The 14,829-nt window shown below is 41.5% G+C and overlaps 1 protein-coding gene across 1 annotated transcript; it reads right to left on the bottom strand.

Annotated features, from left to right (window-relative positions):
• Positions 1–13,332: 13,332 nt before the first annotated feature.
• Positions 13,333–14,829, bottom strand: LOC147983985 (uncharacterized). The gene is made up of 2 exons (XM_087540937.1): positions 14,483–14,829; positions 13,333–13,759 (listed from the first exon to the last, which is right to left on the bottom strand). The coding sequence occupies exons 1-2, from the start codon at positions 14,827–14,829 to the stop codon at positions 13,333–13,335; spliced, it is 774 nt and encodes a 257-aa protein (XP_087397063.1).

The following is a 14,829-nucleotide window of genomic DNA, read 5'->3' as shown; positions in this document are numbered from 1 at the left end:
TTGACCTGTGGGCCCTGGACGGCAGGCCCTGCGGGTATGCGGATTACTAGGGATTCGCCCACGGGCTCGAGTTCAAGTATCTAGCATTGTCAAGGCCTGCGCCTGTCCTTGGGTGGTCAATTTTTTTTGTTTTTTTGGATCTAGTACTTGACTACACCAGTAACTTGGACTGGTACTTTTTTGTCCTTGTGCTGTCAATTTTTTCTTTTTCTTTTTTTTTGTTTGTTTGAATATAGTACTGTGGCATGACTCTCCCCCGCATCGAACCGTACCGAGGGGCATAGTTGTACTGACACATCTTCCTTGTATGGACTTTGCCCCATTATCTATCTTAGGGGTATGGGTGCGTGGGGTGGGGTGGGGGGAAACAGAATAACCGCACTGCGCCTGTCAAACGAGCGCCCCCTCCCCCATCCCGGCGAGGCCGAGCCAGGAACGAGCCGTAGCAGGCGACGACGCGGCGTGCCGCGGCGTCGCATGCGGAGGCGAGTCCGTAACATGACTTGCCCCATTATCTTATCTTAGGGGTGTGGGTGCGTGGGGAAACAGAATAACCGCATTTTCTATCTTTAGGGGTGTGGGTGCGTGGGGGAAACATGACTTGCCCCCGCACCGAACCATACCGAGGGGGGCATAGTTGTACTGACACATCTTCCTTGTATGGACTTTGCCCCATTATCTATCTTAGGGGTGTGGGTGCGTGGGGTGGGGTGGGGGGAAACAGAATAACCGCACTGCGCCTGTCAAACGAGCGCACTGCCGCGTTAGCGCGAGGCCGAGCCAGGGGGGAGGGGGGTCGGGACCCCCTCCCCCATCCCGGCGAGGCCGAGCCAGGAACTAGCCGTAGCAGGCGATGACGCGGCATGCCGCGGCATCGCATGCGGAGGCGTGTCCGTAACATGACTTGCCCCATTATCTTATCTTTATTTTTTAGGGGAAAAACATTACCGTTATGAATTGTTTTTTCATTTGTACTTTTTTGATAATTTTTTTTGTACTGTTGTGAGTTATTATTTGTACTTTAGCCGTTTGTTTTCACCATCTATATTAATTTTTTATTTGTATTTGATTTTTGGTATTATCTTTTGTAACTGGCTAGAGATAGTGGGCTTCGCCACGGTTGTGGGCTTTAGGCGTCCGTTTTCTCCCAGTCATCTTTTAACCCTCCCACTCACCTTTTAACCTCCTATCTTCCCCGTTCCGCTCCTCTCCCGTCCCCAAATCGATTCCGTCTTCGTTCCCCTCTTCTTCTCTTCTCGGAGCGGGAGTTGTTACTCCTATTTCGCCGCGGGAGCGTCGGCCGGAGGGCTCAACCCCAGGGGTGGAGGTCCGGGTGCTCTTTTTTGTTCTTTTTGCTCTGCCATTGACTTTTCTTGCGTGCTCTTATGTTCAGATTTTCTCTCTATTTCTAATCTCTTGCTCTCTTTGCTGTCCCAGGCTGCACTCGCTAGGGTTCCTTTGCTGTTGAACGAGCGTTTGGCGGCAGTGATACTGGATTGGGTGGCGGATTTTGTGTTTGCTGGTAAGAGTTTTGCTTTTGTATGGCGTGCTTCGTTTCTGAAATAGTTCAAATCCCTAATTTTTGTTCATGTGTCTTGCAGATCTGGTTCGGCCGATTTTAGGACTGTAGATCTCAATGGGTACATCATCCAGTGCGGACAAATTGAATGCAGGTGATTTTCCCTGTATTTTGGATGATGTTTTAATAGATCTGGTTTTTATGTTGTACAGTTGTTGTCTTATCGACTTTATAAGTTGTATGTATTTTGATATGTGTTAATTTTGTCCTGGATTGTATGGCGTGTATGGTTTTGGCAGTTGATGCAACGTGCAGACAAGATGTAGTACTTATCACCATGTGTATTTTGAACTGATGTCCTGGCATTTGAATAGGTTGTAGTAGTCAATGAAGAACTAGTATGGTGTTGAAAGAGTTGTGTTTTCTGAAGTTTGTTCTGCAAGTGGTGGGTTCATATTTGTTTTATTCGGTGAACTTGTAGTGTTCACATAGTTGAACTGATTGATTGTTCTTGTACTTTTTTTTGCTAATTATGATGTTGTTGCAGATGTTGGAGTGCCGGTGCCTCCTGATTCTGACAAATCAGAACGCTTTCAAGATCTTGTGAATGTTATTTTTGAGACACGAAGTCCTCTAGAAGAACTTGCAAATGTTGCTGGTGTTTCCCTTATTTTTGCTCTATTTTTATCAGCCTTTAATACATATATATGCTTACTTACATCAGTTGTTCCGTTTTGTTTTGTGTCTGATGCAATGCGCTTTATTTATCTTTTGTGTCTGCAATGTTAATTGTGTTTTAATTTTTTATGTGCGTGGTTATGTTATTGGTTTATGCAGTTAATGACATCCATGGTGTTCCAGAGGACATTGCTGATGTTGTTAAAGATATTAATGATGGAATGTATTCACTTAACGTTGATGATGGTGATGGCAGCTTGCAGTTGTCTGTTACTCAGTCTCAAAGTGTTGATGGCACTGAGCCTGTTACCCAAGCTGAGGATGTTCCTATGCAGTTACAGCTCGAGGATGAAAGGATAAGAAAGAAGAAGTATGAATTCCAGAAGAGAAAGGAATTGGAACAGCGTCAAAAGGCTGCCTGTGTGCCAGAAAGTGATGTTGATGTTGCTCAAGCTCCAAAATGTGTAGGCGACGAAGGTGGTGACGCGGGTTTTTCAACTGTTCATGTCGGATCTCATGGAAGTGACATGCCTGTGAAGACAAACTTGATGCAAACTCGTTTGACGCAAGTGTTTGATCGTGATGGAGTTAAGGAGAAGAAAGCTGTTTTGAAGAGGAAGATGTCAGATCGAAATCCTGATGGCACACAGAGGCGTAGTCCACGTGTGAAAGCTGTTTCCCAACCTGGTAATAGCAAAGCTGATGCAGATAGTTTTTCTGTGAAAATTGGTCCAAGCAAACTTGGTGGCTCCTCTATTCGTCGGAGTCCACGAGGTTTGACAAATAAGAAGCCTTCTTTGTCTCCTCTTCAAGAGCGGTCTTTGTTGAAAGAAAATAAGAAGCGTAAAGTTCATCCTACAAAAGTGAACAAAGGTGTGAAGAAGCGTGCTCGTGTTGAAGCTGCAGATTCTACATCTGAAGAAGATGATATTGAAGTTGATTCAGAAGATGAATTTGCAGTGGTATGTGTTTTGTACTGCATGTGTCTTGCTAGTTGTACTTGCAATGATTTAATTGTGTTTGGGCTGGTATGCTGGCCAGGTGAGGCTGGTTATTGTTTTGCATCTATTTTTGATTGTGGTACTTATGTTGTTTTAATAGTTGAACTTGTGCAAACTTTTCTTTGTTTTACTTGCCTTCATATGCTTGTTTTGTTTCCTATATTCATTGTTTGCAGTGGTATGTGTTTTGTTGTGCATGTGACTTACTAATTGTAATTGTAATGATTTAATTTGTGTTTGGGGTGGTATGCTGGCCAGGTGAGGCTTGTCATTGTATTGATTAATTGAGGGTGGTACTGATGTTGTTTTAATAGTTGAACTTGTGCAATCTTTTCTTTTTCTTTTTACTTGCATTCATATGCTTTTGTACTTACATTCTTATGCTTGTTTTGTTTTCTATATTCATTGTTTGTAGTGGTTTGTGTTTTGTATTGCATGTGACTTACTAGTCTTACTTGCAATGATTTAATTGTGTTTCAGCTGGTATTGCGGCCAGGTTAGGCTGATCATTGTTTGCATCAATTGAGGGGTGGTACTGATGTTGTTTTAATAGTTGAACTTGTGCAATCTTTTCTTTTTCTTTTTACTTGCATTCATATGCTTTTGTTGTTTTCTATATTCATTTTTTTAAGGTGTGGCTTTTTTGTTTTCATTTACAGCCTGTTAGCGTCATGAGTCCGGTCAAGCCGGTGGGAGGCAATGCCGGAAAAGTTGCCTTGGATGAAGGTGACCAACGGAAATTGAATTTAACTGTGCGATGTTCGTTGAGAGAGGTTGAAGATTGTGCTAAATTGCTCGAGAGTCGGCATGTGGCTAGGGTTCATGCATCTGGTTTTGGTTCTATCTTCAGGTGGAGGGTGAAGTCTAACATTTCCCGCCCTCTGATGGGAGTTTTGTACCTGTGGATAGACTGTGATACAATGACTCTTGACATGGGCGAGGCTAATAAGAAGCTTTGCATCACTAGCAATGGTATACATGAATTATTTGGTTTCCCTCGTGGTGGTCGTTCTGCGCCAAGGCCGTCAGAGGACGGATATGATGATGCTCTGATGAAGTTAAGATCGGAGCTTGACATTAGCAGGGACAAAGATATCAAGACAAAGGATTTGAGGAATAAGCTCAAGGTGCTCGTCAAGGATCCTAGCAAAGATGACCTTGCTCTGAAAGTGTTCTTCATTATTGTGTTTATGAAGGTTGTGTTGCCTGGATCTGCCCCACGTGTTTCCAGAGAGGCAGCAATGTTTGAGGGTCTCGTCTTTGAGGACATGGCTAATATGGATTATTGCCAGCTGATGGTTGATGAGCTTAGAAGGGCTATTGCCAAGTACCAAAGTGGTCATACCATGGGGAAGGCAATCACAGGCTGTGCCATAGGGCCTGTACTAATGTACCTTGACTGTCTTATCCGTGGCAAAACTGCGGAGCCTGACATGCGAGTCCCCCGCATATGTTACATGGATCCTGCCAAGCTTTCTGATCTGGTTGATGCAGATTTGATAAAAAAGGCAATGCAGATCCAAAGACTTGGGTGTTTGGGAAGCTTCCGGTGAGTTTTGTTTGTTTTGTCTCTTGCAGACCTTTTTTTATTTTTAGGTATAGCTATTTTCCGGTGTGTACTGTAGAGTTGTCTGTTTATATTTTGTATGGTTTAGGTATGGATTTTTAGTACTGTTGTTTCGTGTTTGGTTGAACTGAATAACTTTGTTCAACTGGCCTGTTGGTAAATACTAATAAATTGGCAATGACAGTTAAAGTTTTATTAGTGGTGTTGATTTTAAATCTGTTAATATCATGATTTTATTTTTCCCTATGTGTTGCGTTGATTGATTAACTATTTTTCCCTTTTGTTTGTAGTGGAAAACTCAAGAGGAGGTTGTTTTTTTCCGAGTGTATAAACGGCCAGTCCTGGAGATGCCGTCGTCTCAGGTTCCGAAGTTTTCATCTCTGCCCGATGAGTTGAGGGATGGCCATGGTGTTGAGGGTGCTGGTTATACCCCCTGGCCCTAGTAATGCTAGTGCTTCACAGAGGCAGGGTTTTGGTATTGATGTTGCTGTTTCAGCGTTGGAGCGCGCTGAGCATATCTTAAGTAATGTGTGTTCTGAGCTGCAAAAGGTCCCAACGACAGTTGAGCGTTTGAGCTGTATCAATGGTATCCTTCCTGAAGGTCATCAATTTAATGCTGAGGAATCTGTTGACTACATTGAGATGGAGAGAATTTTAATCGGTGATATGCGCGACGGTGCCGCTAATCTAGTTTAGAGCTCGGTTCGCCTGTTGAACAACATGAAGCGTTTCAGAACTATGCAAAACTCTCGCTGCAAGCCATATGAAGAAAGTGCAAATGTTGTTATCAAGCAGTTTGAGCAGGATGAGGCTGCTGCCACCGACAGTAGGGCTGGTGATGGTACTGAGGCTAATGTTTTTGACCACGAAACGGATGATGTTGGCTTTGAGCGTCCTGATGTTGATGTGAGTCAGTCCTTGGTGTTTTGCAATTTTTATGTTGTTGTCCTGATGTCAGTGTTGTAGTTGAACTTCCTCATGTTCATCTATTTATTAATAATTTTCTTTCATGCAGATTGATCACGATGAGGCTGCTGGCACCGACAGCAGGGCTGATGATGGTACTGAGGCTAATGTTTCTGATCAGCGTACGAACGATGTTGGCTCGCAGCACCCTGTTGTTGATGTGAGTCAGTCCTCATTGTTTGTATGTTTTTACTATGTTGTTCTGCTGTCAGTATTCTAGTTGAACTTCCTGATCTACATCTGTTTATTAATTTTTCTTTTCATGCAGGAGACCAGTCATAATGTTGAGGCTGCTGTTGACGGTGGAGTTAATGATCTATCCACTGATAAGTGCAAGGTTATTTTTTTTTTCATTGTGTTTATTAATATTTTCTTAAAATTTCATGCGCACCGATGTGTCTTGCTTGTTCATTTTTCTATCCCACACCGTTTATTGTTGCTCATAATAGCATTGTTTTTTTGTATCATTACATTTGAATCAGGGTCCTATTGTTGGCGATGAGCCTTGTTTGCCTGTTGGTGATGTCTCTTTGAATGTTAGCAGCAGCAAGTTTGATGATGTTGCTGTGAATGCTTCCAAGGTTTATTTTTCGGTGCACCTATTGGTAGCTTATTTTTTATTGTTAGTTTTGTTCATATTATTTACTTTTTTCTGAATTTTTATTTTCATCAGATTACTATTGTTGAGCGTGAAGTTGTCCTTAGTGGTGGAGATGATGCTCATGATGTTCCATTGAGTAGTGGGTGCAATGTTGGTACCAAAGTTGCTGATGAGGATGCTGGTGCTGCCAGCATACTTGATGCCAAATCGCCTGGTGTTGGTATTGCTGGGAATGAAAATGTTTCTGGTTGTGAAGATTTGCCGCCGGAGAATTTCCCGCCTGGAGGTCTTGATTACGGTGATGCATTGAAATATGCTTCTAGCGTGGAGGAGGTGCCATCCGAGGATGATGATTTACTTCTGTCAATTTCTTCTGACCCCTTGATGCAGGAGGCGCTCTTGTCATCCTAGGATTTTCTTTCTACAGACCCTGGAAGCGCATCAATATTGGTGTCCTCTCAAGATGTCCCATCGTGAAACCCTGAAACTGGAGGCATAATGGTCTCATCACAGGAACTACCGTCGTCGTCAAACCCTGATAGTCCAGGTAAGGACTTGTAAATGGGGTGTACTTCTGAATTTTGGCATTTTGGACATGTTCTCTTGTAGTTATTGAACTTATTATTTTTCATCATTTTCTGCAAGCAGAAAGTGGTAATCTCTACTCCTAATGGAGCAGTTGGTAGTCTCGCTTCCAGGTTTTTTTTCGTCCCACCACTTTCGTCCAGTTTTTTTCCGTAGGTTAACCGTCGTAGATTTTTTCATCGCCTCCCCCACTTCATCGGTTTATTTTCACTTCACCCTCTCACACAACGAAAAAAACTGAACGGATCAGAACTTTCCATACTGACGCAAATTATTCAGTAATGTCTTTATGTAAAAGAATCAATCACAATCAATCACAATTAATCTTCATAATGTTTGTTTCCTTCTGAATCACGTCCATAACTTTCCTTCCTTGTTTGGGCAGAAACTGTTTGGTAGCAGAGATTAGGAAGCTTCCTATGAGTGTAGTAATAGGAAGTATTCTTTTTCTTGATGATTCGTTTCCATGCATGATGATAGTAAATTAGGCCAACATTCACCACTATTTATCAACGTCATCAATCGCATCCATTCCTACCAGTTTTAAGGGAATCTGCTCGCTATGTCTTTTTTAAGGGGATCCGCTCGCTAAGTCGTCGTCGCACGTTATTTTCACAAGCAATTCCCCTAAAAAAGGCATGGGTATTGGTAGTTGAACGCCCGCTAGGTTTTCCGCCTATCCCATCCTCGCGCTGTGCCGCCGCCACCCGCCGAATTTCCAGCCGCCCGAGCCCGTTAACTTCGCCAGCCATCGGGTCGACTGCCCCCGCCCCAAACCCCCATCCCCGAGCACTAGCTATTGCCGCGTTGCCGCCCCAAGCTCCACGCCACCGGGAATGAATCAAGCACCGTCCTGACACCGCCGTCGCCGGCCCAGCACCTCCAGCCTTGCATGGACAGCTTCAATGTGCAGTCTCCCTTGCTGTCTCACCTTCTGCCAGCGCATGCAGCGGCGGGGTTGGACGCGTGCGTGCTTGCTAGCTTGCTCTCCGTGCGTACGTACTTGCTCTGCGTGCGTCGCACTGGCCAATGCGCATGATGCGTGTGTGCCTGCTTTTCTGTATGTGTATGCCAGCGTGATGCGTGTGTGCGTTGCTGTGTGTGTATGATATAGATGGCCCGAGTGTGTGCATGCTGTGCTCTGCTCTCTGCTGATCTATGTGTTGGTGCTCCTGCTATATGTTCATGCCATACAAATGAAATTTTTGTTAATCTTCTGACATGTTGGGTTGGTTCTCTCTGTCTTCTAAGGGGGTGAATGCAAAGCAGTCTATTAAGCCAGGCACTATTGCTGAGCTAAATTGACAAAAAATATTGGTAGCCATAGTTGTAGTTTAAGTAGTAGCGAGTTGTCTGATATGTATAAAGAGCCCGTTGCAACTGAGCCCGTTGCTAAATTGAAAAAAAAGGTCGCCAGTGTCACTTGATATGTATGAGAATATTAAATGTATTATTAACATGATTAATATTGAACTCTTAAAGTTAATGTGGCCCCGTTGCAACGCACGGGCGTTCTTCTAGTGTTGTTAAGGTTGATACATTTTTCTTCGCTGTTACGAGGTTGCACACGAACCGTACGAAATGGTTAGTTTGGGATTTTGCCCGTACCATTTTTTGTCTCTTTTTCTTTCTCTAGTTTGATTATTTGTTGTTGTTGCAGTAGTTTTAATTCATGTATATTTTGTGTTTTTCTAGTCACAAGCCGATGTTTCAAAATAAAGAATGTGATGCCAGTGTTGGTTCTATTGCTAAAGCGTTTGTCCCCACTGGCATGCTCAACTCAGACAATGCTGATGTTGTTTTATATTCTCTACGTCAGAAGTACTGAGACACTGACAAGTTGATAGTTCCCAGATGGGTGACGGTCAGTATTTTGCTTTTTTTGTAAATAGGATGATAACTTGTTTTGCCAATTTTCTAACTATTGTTGTTCTTTTTGTACAATAGACCAAGATCCGTGATGGAAATATTGATTCCAATGTGCTAAATTGGTTCACAAGATCAGGTGCTGATGGTTTTGACCAAGTATGTGAACTTGGACTTTTTGTACTCATTAACTAGAACTGTCATGTTTTCTTTGCAGTTTTGGCAGGTGTGGGGAATGAACTTGATCTGTGCTTCTTTTATTAAAGCTATACTTATTGTTGCAAGGGAATTGAACTGATATGATTGTTCCTCAATTTTGGGCGGTGGATATAATTTTCTTTATGATTATTTGATTTTTTGTTTGTACTTATGAATTTCAATTTCCCTCTTTTATTTTATTGTTTGGTAAATTCATTTTTCCTCTGCGATTTTTTTCCAGCTTCTTTTCCCTACATTTGATCCGCCGTCATTTGTGGCTACCATGAAGCCTAGTGAAGTATCTGGGCATTGGTGCTTGGTTGTTCTGAATTTGAAGTTTCGTCGTTTCGAGTGTCTTGATTCACTCCGTGATGAAACCTGGGGTGATGCAGTTAGATTCTTAAGGAATATGACAGATAATATAAAGAAGCTTTGGAGGGAGTCCAGTGTAGACAGGGCCAAACCGTTCTCACCGGCGCATATTGATGGTTTCTCTTGCGAGTTTGTGCGGGTGCCTCAGCAGGAAAACACGTGAGTATCCGTTTTTAATGATTTTTGCTGGTTGTTTTTGTTGCTAGAGGATGTTGTTCCTATATTTTTTGGATTTTGTGTTGTATCATTTTTTTGATTTTTCCTTTATTTACAGGCATGATTGTGGATTCTTTATGATACAAAACTGCAAGACGTATTATTGCCGGGAGGATGGTGTAATTGAAATGGCCGATTACAGCCATGAAGACATTTTGGACATTAGGAAGACTTTGCTGTATACCTGCGCAACTAGCGATGTGTTTGATGTTGACTTTCAGGGTTTGTTTGGCATCGAACCCTGTACGTGTGCATGGACTTTTGTAATTTTTTTGCAGCTTGTACTTCTCTATTAGTACTTTCATGAAATATGTATTTGAACTTACGCTTTGTGCGGTCTTCTTTTTTTTCAGGTGAGTGGCTGGATCTTGGTGAGCTTGACTACAGGTTCTTTGGTAGCCAGTTCTTGTAGCTCGAGCGCGTAGCTATTGATCTTAGCCAGGGGCATTCTCCCGAAAAGACAAGATCTGGTGTTATGAAGGGGCGGTTGGGAGCTCTAAGAGGTTTTACGGCTGCTTGTGCAGATAGCCCTACTACACCCAAGAATCCCATTGTGGAATTGATAGACAGTGATGATGATGTGTTTGACAAGATTGCTGGCATTGGAAGAGTCACGAGGAGCGCTGCTGCCAAAGGTTTATCTCCCCTTACTGGAATAGTGGCTCGTAGAGCTGGTGGTGCTAGGAAAGATCCCGCTTTGGATTCTGGCAATGTTGTAAGCACGAAGCGTGCGCCCAGAGCTCCTATAAAGTTTTGCTCCCCTATGCAGCAGCTTCACCCTTATAAATTCCCTCACCTGGACAAGGCTCGCAGGTTGTATAATCTGTTGCTTAGTAATAAGTGGCATGAGAAGTATGGCGAGTGAGTATCTCTCATTATTTTTTCCTCTTCCTTTTCTTTTGTTGTTTGTAACTGCTAGATAAATATGGCCTGAACTATTCCTTTTTATACAACTCGAACTGCTATGAATGCCTTATCTTGCTTCTCCTTCTTTTTGTTCTTGTGTGTGCTGCAGGAATACATTCTCAATGATACCTCAGCCTGATGGAAACGTAACTAACTTCACTGGGAATCGCATCTGGGAAGTTTTTTCACCTGGGCAAATGATGGAGGGTGATGTAATTGACTTCCTCATTGATGATTGGAAGCAAGATCCCGATAGAAATGTTGATTTCGCATCTGGGAAAAGGATATTGCTGAGTCCATATTTCATCACGGTAATCAATCTGATCGGTTTCTTTTATGTTGAACAAGACTGTCTATTGTTTTTACAATTTTTAATAATACTTTGCTTGTTGATTCTTTTTCCGCTGTCAATTTTCTATTTTGGCTTTTTTGCAGGTTGTGCTTGACTGTTTGTTTTACGAGGATGAAAATAAAGTGTTTACTGTGGAGAGTGCAGCGAGAGATTTCAAGAGCTATGTTAAAGCTAATGAAGACTTGCTCAGTGCCGACCTTGTGAGATCTACTAGCTGATTTTTTGTTTTTATTTGTTTGTTGTGATGATGGTTTTTACTTTGAATATTTAACATCTCTTTTTTGGTCATTTGTTTTTAGATCATGATGCCTCTATTCAAGCCTATGGTTTTATCAAAGGATAGGAAAGTGAGCCACTATTCCTTATATGTCATGAATCGGTACCGAAGTAGCGTTGACATCCTTGACTCTTTACCTTATCCGAAGAACCACCGTCCTTCGAAGAACACCTATCACAAAGACTGCGAGAAGATTGTGAGTGACATTTATTATCTATACTGGATTAATATTTCTGCATCTTTGTTTCTGCTATTTCTGAGAACTAAAACTGTGTGGGTTGTTTTGTTTTTTTACAGATTTCTAGATTGGTCAAAGTAATGAAGGTTGTGTATGGTGATGCTCAGTACAATGCGAGAAGGCAGCCCAATTGGGAGCTGTTTGCAAAGAAACCAACGTTTATCAAGGTTCCAGTTCAAGGGCCGAATGAATGTGGCCATTATACTCTGAAGTATGCGGGATGCTATGATGGTGAAAAGATCGTTGAGAACATTCGAGATAATGACGTGGGTTTCTTGTTGAGCTTTTCACTTTCTGTTTTTGGCTTATTGTGCATCCTTTTTTTATGTGTCATGATTTTTGATAATTTTTTTATTGTTTTGCAGCCACGCATTGTTGATTGGAACGCTGAGGATCTGTATAGAGTTGTGTTCAACCGTAATAACCATCTTATGGTGACGGAGCTTCCCAAGGAGGTTCAGGCTTTGGCTCCTGATGCATAGGATAAATGGTCATCATTTGCATAGTGAATTGGATAGTTGTGTGATATATCTCTTGAAAACATTGTAGGCTCTATTTTGTAGTGTTTGATGTCTTGTCGAGTACTATGTAATAACTAGTATATTTTGTGTTGTGTTTTAAGTGTGGCACAATGTTTCATCGGGAATTCGTTTTGGTTAAGTTTTTTTTGTACTAAAGACTTATATAGTAGTTGAACTGAAAACAATTTTTTTTCCAAGTGTATTTTCGAGTTGTTGCTCAGAAAGTGAGATTTATTTTATTTTTATGTGATTCCATCCTAACTTGGACCTTTATAGTTTCTGTACTCTCGTTTTCTTGTACTTATGATATAGTTCTGTTAGTACTGATTTGAAGTCTCATTCAGCGTAAGGCTTTCAAAATTTTAGTGCCAAATTTCTTTTTGAACTTCTTGAAATTTAGTAGTTGAACTTCATAGTAAGAGTTAAAGTACTGGTTTAAATTAGCTACGTTTAAGAGATATTCCTATTAAGTTCAAAACTATTTCTTTCTCAATGCATTAATTGGTATCATCATAGCACTTACCGAATAAACTTAGTTGTACTGAGATTCCAATTGTGCTAGTACTTATGATTAATTATTTATTGTTTGTGTTGTTTGATGCTAGTATGTCTTCTGTTGTGTTTCTTGTGATTTTTCTCTTTTGTCGAATTTATATTTTTTTGATTTAGTTTTTGGCCTTCTTTTTTTCTAGGCTGTGGTTCTTCTCCACGCAATGTTTGGTATAATCCTAGCACTTGCTGTATAGACTAAGTTGTACTGAGATTTCAGTTGTATTTCCACTGTTAATTCTTAGTATGTCACTGTTTTAAGGAATGCGAACTGAAGCTTCCCGTTCCTTTTTATATATTTGTACAATGAACATACCGTGTGTTCAACTGTACCAGAACTTTTCAGTCCTAGGATGCTAGTGACTAGGAAATACGTACTGGTGTTTCTTTGCTTTTCCTGATGCAGTACTCAGTGAATTTCTAACTACTTTTTACCATGATGCTTTTTAGTACTGAATGTTGTCCTCGGCTGAAACTTAGTCTTTTTAGTGTTCGTCTGAAACTAAAAACTGATTTTTAGCGTGATAGTACTACCGTTCATCTCTAAGCTGTACTGAGCGTCAAAGGCTACTATTTGCTTTTGTCCTTAGTTAGTCTGCCACTTTTTTTTTGTTTTTGCGAAAATATTCATGTGTTATTTTTTTTCTCCATGACTAGTGCTGCGTGGCAGCCATCAAGTTTCAACTTCAACCTACTTCAACTTCAAATGATGGATGAACAAAATAGGAAGCTAGCAAACTTGTTGGATGACATAAGCAAACGATGTACTTGATAGACATAGGAAAACTTGTTCAAACCCTGACACACATAGCATAAGGTAGCTGGTTTAACATAACAAAAGCAAACTACAAATCTGAAACAATGATACTAAGGACACACACAGCATAAGGTAGCTGGTTCAACATAACAAATGCAGACTTTCATGCATCTTCATCCGCGAAGTTGCAGTGGTAGTAGGGGTCAGCCTCCTGCTCTTTTGAAATATCCCAACCTGTCACGATGTTGTCGATTGTCTTCCATGACTTGTACGTTGCGTACGCATCTATTCCTGCGTACGTGATGAGGTTGTCTGGCAGCAGGCTGTTCCCGCATAGTTTGTGGTCTGCCCTGTTCATCATCTTCTTCATGCCTTCGTAGAATGGGTGGATGACGCCGCCTGCAACATCGGCCAAGGAGTCGTAGTATTTTCTGGTCTTTGGATCTTTCCACTTGCACTGCATGTCGATGAAGTTGTTGGGGTTGATTTCCAAACCAGACTCCTGCAGCATCCGCTTGTCACCTCCAATGCTGAAACCAAAAAATATGTACAATTTCTCCTCCCGCAGGAAGTCTTTGAGGCGCTTGGGCCTGCAAGGGGGGAGACACACATTTATAGATTAGTCTTCTTTTTTGAGGATTTAATTCTTCTGTTTTTTTGTTTTACAAGTGATAATCCATGAGGTAGATGCTTATATATTATGAGTCATGCATGAATGTAGTTCAGAAACTAGTACACAAAGTCCTTAAATTAAATTCAACTACACCGTGTTATTTTTTCTTTTTTGCTATCTTCTTTTGCTTTACCAAATGCTTCACCAAATTAGAGAATCATTTTACCAGAGTCAATGATAGATGCGCTGCTTGATTCAAGTTTAGTTTTCTTTTTTGTTGAATAAAAGACCTATACCAGTGCTTGATACTTCTTTGTGCATTAATTCTATATCAAGTTCAAAAATTAGTTTGAGAAACATGTGCATCAAGATATGGACCTATACCACTTCACCAAAGATCTTTTAATACATCAATTCTATAAACTATACTAGTGCATCAAGATCAGAATCTATGCTAGTTCATCAAGTTCAAAAATTAATTTGGTGCATAAAGTTCAGAATGCTATAAACTTTTTTTCAGATGCTAATCTGGTGAAACAATCCACTTCAAAGTTTCAGAAATGCATTTAACTTGATAAACATGTAATCGTGTATCCACTTCATAGACTATAGTAGTTCATCTAGTTGGGAAATAATTTTTAATTAAGTTTTTAGTGACTAGTACTGGTACAACAGATGAATGAACAGTAGTATGGGTTACCATTTTGTGGCTGCTGCGATGTGGTACACCAAGCAGAGTTCCTCGACGCACAACTGCAGGACTGCCGCCATCTGTGGAGGTTTTTCCTCGTCGGTGTACTCCACATCAACTCCGATGAAGCTCGGATACAAGCCACCGCCCTTCATCCTGAGCCTGCTCATCATCTCGTCGGCCTTGTCTGGTTCGCTGGTGCAGACGATCTCCAGCGTCTCCTTGCCGTGCAGCTCAACCCCTTTGAGCGTTCTGGTGTACTCGCACTTCTCCCCGGGGACGTTAATGTCGACGAGGTTACTCCTCTTGTCTAACGTCTCGGCATGATGACGCTTGGCGGACGGTTCCTCTGCCAT

Source organism: Triticum urartu, chromosome 2A (genome assembly GCF_056163025.1).
Source record: "Triticum urartu cultivar PI428250 chromosome 2A, HENAU_Tu73, whole genome shotgun sequence".
In the NCBI taxonomy this organism is placed as follows: domain Eukaryota; kingdom Viridiplantae; phylum Streptophyta; class Magnoliopsida; order Poales; family Poaceae; genus Triticum; species Triticum urartu.
Note: the sequence above shows the minus strand (reverse complement) of the source record. Positions and strands in the feature narration are given on the sequence as shown.

Bases quoted from the DNA above. Each gene is read 5' to 3' on its own strand.
- LOC147983985 (XM_087540937.1), bottom strand. From the start codon at position 14,829: ATGGCAGAGGAACCGTCCGCCAAGCGTCATCATGCCGAGACGTTAGAC. The intron at 13,760-14,482 runs GTAACCCATACT...CCCCCCTTGCAG, and splicing joins ATCGCAGCAGCCACAAAATG to GCCCAAGCGCCTCAAAGACT.